At 42.6% G+C, this 6,690-nt stretch overlaps 1 protein-coding gene across 1 annotated transcript; it reads right to left on the minus strand.

Annotated features, from left to right (window-relative positions):
* Positions 1 to 1,160: 1,160 nt before the first annotated feature.
* Positions 1,161 to 6,468, minus strand: T265_03123 (hypothetical protein; the record flags this gene model as incomplete). Its single annotated transcript, XM_009167528.1, has 4 exons — positions 1,161 to 1,646; positions 2,313 to 2,426; positions 3,004 to 3,371; positions 6,426 to 6,468. 4 exons carry the CDS (start codon positions 6,466 to 6,468, stop codon positions 1,161 to 1,163), a joined length of 1,011 nt encoding a protein of 336 aa, XP_009165792.1.
* Positions 6,469 to 6,690: the final 222 nt, after the last annotated feature.

Here is a 6,690-nt window from a genome sequence, read left to right on the forward strand (position 1 = left end):
GAAAGTTCGTCAGTGCTATTCGAGAGCTATACTGCATCGCGGGATACCTTGTGGACTTGCATGCATTCTTTAAAGGCTTAGCGTGACTTACAGCTAGTGGATACTGATGTCTTTTCCTTTTAAATGCAGCTGTTAAGTGGGTTTTCAAAGCCCGCAGAATAGGTTTGATGGCGCTTTTTCCAAAAGTCCTGTATATCAGTCCTCATTCCGTTGCCTCCTGTTTTCTGAGAATGGGTTACCCTTTTCATTCAAACCTCCACGTCTTTCACAACTGAGCAAGTAAAAAAATAAGTCGTGAAAACTTCACGAGTTCATACTGGATGACTTTTGTCATATGTACACCCCAAGTAACACGTATGGGACAATCCTTGTTTAGTAGGGGAAGTTCAGTAACGTTTGTAGGTGTGACAGACAACCAACCAGAAATAAAATTTTCACTGTGTGCACAAAACCTCACAGAAACCCTAGTCATTTCCTTCTCTGAATCAAGTTCGTTTGGTACCCTTTTATTTGTGAAGCAGCACAATAAGGCTTTTTCTGGCTTAGGTGGATGGAAAGGTGAACAATGGAGTAAGACCTTGGATAATATCCTTCCAAGGTCACCGACCTCACCTATGTAGGTTGTTTACTCAACGTTCGTGATGACCTGGCAGCGTGACTGACATTTCAGTCATAGAACACTCACAGGACAGATATCGATGACGGCTTGCCTTGAACAGTCAGTTATTACAGTGGTTCCATAACCCAATGAATCTCAGGCTATCCATCTCTGTAATCAACGATGGCTGGCGCTCAGAGTTACCAATGTTAAGACCCAATCTTCGAGAGCAATCTCGGACCACTGCTAATATACAATATACTATCGAACAGGATCTTGACTGCCGGCATAAAACATAAAATTGAACAGCAAAGTGTTTTCTCACAACGGCTCAGTGTAAATTGTGTACCTTCGCTTTGTAGTTTCAACGCATGCATACCTGAAGGAAAACCCTCACTTGAACTTCCAGCTTGGTCTCAACGACATCTGTACGGCTTAAGCACGATTACTGAAATATGCACACCAGAAAAAATACGCTTGCATTTTATTAAACGAAAGTACAATAGGGCTTAGATGTTATCCAGCTGTTAACTCTTTTTCCCATCAAATAGATTCCACCCAATTAAAGCACGGTCACACGTAAAAGAGCGCCCGAAATTGCGCATACGAGAGTTGCTGCCAGACAAAGAATAATTTTTTCAATTAATTTTCCTTCGTTAATCAATTCAGTAAGAACCCCGACCATGAGGTCTCTCTTGTTCAAATGAGGATAGGTAATATCAGGTTGTGGGAGATTCAAAAATTTGCATAGCGGTCCCCATCCAGCCTCAGGCTGGAATATAAGAAGGCGATTGCGATCTACGCTTCGTTCAACTTCGTTAATCCAATTAGAGTATGACGTGATCAGCTCCCCATCTGTCATTGTTCTGTACTCTGACCCCAGCGTTCTGGCAAACATGGTGTGGTGTAGTTCTGGCAGGTGAAGAATTCCCCGACGCCAATAGGTCAGCCGATCTCCAAACGTGGGCTTTTTCAACATATCCGCTGATAGCATTGTTGCACGACAACTTTTCAACCAATCCGTTGGTGCTCGTGCTGTCAGAATAAGCTAAATTTGGAAAAAATAAAATAAAAGGACGGGAGAGATAAGAAACTAAAAACATCGTTTTAATTAAAGTAACATGGATGTTGGGGATAGCGTAAAACAATTCTATAGGGGAACATGCTGTACATTTAAGTGAAGAAGGCAGTGCTCGAAAATTTTAAAAATTGTCCGTTACCACCGTCGAACTTTCGAGTAAGCTGCATTCATTGCAGGAATCATCCAGTGATATATAAACAACTTACACATCCAAGTCTTAGTTTACCTATACAAGGCAAAGTTGAGATTAAGCATTCCGCGACTTTTAAAATTATGGGGTCGAGATAGTTTTTCTGAATAAAGCCAACTTGATGATATCTAATTGCTCGCCCAATGCAAGCCTGATGTGAATCTGCTTGCCTCAGCAACATATTCAGCTACTTGACAACACCGTAAACGAGAGATTCAGCTGAGTTCCATGTGGGTCTCCCGTCAAAGCCACGTTGATATGCAAATGAGTGTATTTGGAGCTTTAGCTAAGCTCCGTTAAATTAGAAGCATCAGTATTACTATCCCCATATTTTGCTCTCATTCTTTACCACCTTGAAAATTAGGAACCTCCTCTGTTTGATGCGCCTTGCCTTGGAAATCGTGCATCGATTCAGCTGTAGCCATGCCACCCGAAGGAAGCACGAGGGCTGGGATACTGCCAGGTTGCCCAAGCCTAGACAGGGGAAGTCGAGAGGCGGAGGTCGGATTCGAACCACGGACCTTCCGGTCAGTAAATTCGCGCTCTAACCACTTGGGCTATCACGCCCATCGATCGAGTGAGCAATGCACAGTATTTATAACCAGTTTGATCATGTTTGATGCTTGTCAGAGCACGTTTACTTGGGACTCGGTAACTGAAAATAACACAGCACACCTAACAGTATCGGTATATCCGGTACACCTAACAGACTGGCAATCTACGTGGAAACAAGTTTCATGACCTTCATTTAGCGTCGCTGGTTTTGAACCCGATGGGCCGGCTCTAGTTAAGGCGGTGTGCGTCTACCGATTTGCCTTCAATATGGATTTCAAAATTGTATCGGTCCCTCACCCAGTGTAGCGATAAAAATATTGTACCTAAATGTTCCCAAGCTTGACAGCCAGTTTTGTTTGACCCAGCTCATAGCTGGGTTGAATGAAACAAATCCATTGACCACAAGTGGTTCACCCTTCAGAAGCCCAAGAGGACTCCCGAGAACGTCTACAAGAAATACCTTTAGTCAGCTACCTTGTTTGCATTCGGCTGGATAAAAATTTTACTTCCAAGAACATCCTTCGCAGATGGATGTTAGTTTACTTGACCATAGGCTAGTTAATTGAGCTGCACGCTCACCTTGGCTTCCGGATAGACATCCATTAACTGTTTATAGAATGCACACGTCGGGTAGTCTATCGCTGCACAGCAATTTCCGTATACCGCATCCCAAAATTCGCGTGGGATGTGGCCCGCCGTTATTGCGGTTTGGTCAAATGCCCACAACCACGCCTTGATATGTGCTTCTTTGTGGCAACCAAAGACGTCGGACATGTGATAACACGGGCGGTCATAAAGCATTTCTAATGCCTTCTTCAAGCTCGTCGTTCCTGTTCGCATCAGCCCGACGCCGATAACCAACAACTTGCTTTTTTCAGACGACCGGTGGCCTGATGCTGATAGTCCAGGAAACAGACATGATGGATTCAGTTTCTCTGTTTTTTCTCCTAAAAGTAAATGCAGAGAGTTGAGCAATCTTTAGTTCGTTGAACGTGTTTGAGTTTTAGTGAGTTATTTACAATGATTAATTGCAAACATTTTGTCACTCTCCTTCTATTTTGGCTACATTGATCACTTGCGCTACCAAAGATGCCTGGGGATCACTTAAGTACCACCCCATCCTGTCGGATTTTATGCCAATTCAGTTTGAATTTGCTGAATTCTTCAATATTCCTCTACAGCAGGCGGCTAGTCACATTAGTTCTGAATGCGTCAGGACGAACACAAACTAGAATGCACCGATTCCGCTTGGGAGGGTCCTTTTTTGAGGGATACTCTAGCACAGGAACACAATTCTCTTTTGTCCTGGTGTTTTCAATGTGTAACATCCATCAGGATAAATAGAGTACTGTGCATGATAGAATGATTTATTTAAAGCGGTCTTTTACAAGCAGAACGCACTAGGAATAGTTCTGGTCGTTCAAATCACCCGGGCGTGTCCAACATGTTTCAGATATACCACCGAATCTCAGTAGACAACTGGCCATTTAGATATGGCCACAAATATAGAGCACATAAAAGAATTTTCTCGGCAATCACACCATCGACAACTGAACTTCGTTTGCCCTGTTTTTGATGGGAAGCATGTTACTAGAGATGACTGGAATATGAATCCCATATTATTAGGACATCAAATAAAGGCGATACAGCTGAAGCCATAAAACACTCCGTTGGAGGTTGTCTTAAAGAAGAAAGTCTACATTTTTCAAGTAGATGAACATGCACAGAAGTTGGTCAAAGAAAAGTGCCCAATAAGGATATTACGGTGCGCGATACACCGGCAGGAGCAACAGCTAACGTAACAAGGATTACGAAAACGCTCTGTGAGTTGCCTCTTATCCATGGATAAGTTGTTGAAATCCAACAGCTCGGCTGGTAACTGGGCGTAAAGAGTCTGAAGAAAGCACCAAGAAGAAGTTGGTCGAGCAAAACGAAAGAATATGGAATTTTACTAAAAATCAGATTTTATCTCTCACTTCACTGTGACTTATCAGATGAGATGACACCTTTAAATGAGGCCCATGACTTTTTGGAACGGGCGAGGGAGCAGAATAAACATGTTTATGCTGTCGAAAGCTTTTTGTACAGCTGTGTGGTGGAGAAAAAACACATAATAGTGTGAGAAAACTCCGCAAACCAGAACCTGAATTTATCCTGGCTCATTTCTGTTCGTTATGGAGAGGATTAGCTGTAGATCAATTTCAAGCAATATATCCAGCATTATTCGCAAATGTGCTTTCATTATTCTAGCTTGAAGCTTGGATCTGATTGCTACTCATTTGCAGAACCTCCATATTATAGCGACCTACCTTTTAAGTTGTGGAGCCATAGGTCTATCTAATGCGTGTACCTCTCCATCTAAGGACACAAGCTACTTTCAACGCGGTCATCCTACATAGTGGAGCTGACGATTCATTTAAAGAATTGGCAACCAATATTATGAAATGGTCGAAACCATAAAAATTGTTCTGATAGACAACGGATACATAAAAAGCATCAAAAGGAACGCTCAACTTTAGTCTCTGGCATCATTCGACGAGTTTTACACGAGTGCTGCATTAATCAAGCGCTAATGTTCAGCTGTTATAGTTAACCGGCATATAAATTTCGCGGATGCCACAGTCGAAACACGCTTGTCTCGCATACCAGCATTGTCAGAGCCAAGGATATTTATTGTTGATTTGTCTCAACAGCAGTGAAACTCTGCTCCAATGCTTTCTTTCTTTGGTGCGGACTAACGGAATAATTCTGCTAGGACAGGGGAAGACTGTACAGATGGAAGTGATGTGGATAGGAACAAAAGAATGGAGTGGACGGTACTTCGGTAGCTGGGGGTACTTGTTGGATATATAGAGTTCGTGGATATCCGAGCAATGATTGCTCGGTGGATCAACAAAAAGATCCTCGCGACTGACAAATAGAATAGTTACAGTTAGCTATACATTGCACTAGTGGGCCGTATTCTTGTGGTTTCAACCAAAAAATGCATTTAGATTTTAGGTCGAAATAGCACCATTCCTACGATAAAGTTAACTGTCAGTCATAGGTTTGGGCCTTCCTGTGAAAGTGTAGTGAATATGGTATGCTTAGAAGTGTTATTTCGGGTTGCCTAGGCGCCTCGGAGAATATTCTGTATGATCGCTACAGGTAACCAAAACACGGTTAGATGGTACAGAGCAAAGAGATGGAAAACGTTCATCCTTGGTATCCTTATAAATGATACCACTCATTGTTGTAAAATAACAGTTGAACATAGTTGAAAACAATAAAAGTCCCCACATGATGTGGGGAGGGTTTTTCAGCTGATCGTTGCCAACATTTTGGGAACCTTTGAATTATATCCAATGCAAATTTACCACGAGTGCTCGCTTGTAAACAATCCGATCATATAGTGGCAGATGGTCTCATTCCCAACAACAAGAGAGCACGCATCTGGTTTACAAAATAAGATACATCTTACAAGGCCGGATCTCGTAGCGCGATAGCCCTCTGGTTCGGTCAGTTTGAATGGTCTTCACGGAAACCCACTGATATATGGTTTACCATTCATTTGGTCTGTCAAATGCAAAAATGATGTGCCCACTAACGACTTCTCCTCGAATGATGACGGGACTCTTACAAACCAATCGCCAGACTCGGTCAACGGATCAGCATACATCTGATCGAAAAATCAAGCATTGATGCTGCTGTCAAGCTAGAATTTTGGTAAGCCTGACGAGACATTTCGTTTGTGGTCAACCGAAGAACAGTCATCAGAAAAGTGCGCTCATAATGCACGAATCCCAATGACGACGGAGGTTAAGGTTAGGTTTCAGGGCGTCGGAATAAAATGAAGGTGATATCTTTCATCACTAATTATAGATAAATCTTCGTCATATTTCTCTGCGCTGTAACACAAACGTGAACTTGGAAGGGTAAGTCTTTGAAAGCATCTGATGTATTAGGGTAGATTATATGAGCATTTAAACGCCACAATAAAAAGCCGGTAGAATTTTACTTACCTTTTCTGAATCCCATGTCCTTCACTACGTCTTCGTTCTCCATTATAACGGGACACTGAACAGCGATCGTGCTGCCGGATTTACCCCAAGGTTTTTCAGCTCTTCTTTAGGCCAATATCAACGCCGTGTCCCTAAACTCTCCAGTCCACCTAAAACACACATTTTCCGTACCCCTTAGTGCATTTTAGCACGAAATCCGCACCACATATGGCGCAAGGTACTGTGGCTTCATTTGCCACCACGAGCTTCGGACCAATTGTTTGTC

This window comes from Opisthorchis viverrini (assembly GCF_000715545.1).
Source record: "Opisthorchis viverrini unplaced genomic scaffold opera_v5_42, whole genome shotgun sequence".
Taxonomy (NCBI): domain Eukaryota; kingdom Metazoa; phylum Platyhelminthes; class Trematoda; order Opisthorchiida; family Opisthorchiidae; genus Opisthorchis; species Opisthorchis viverrini.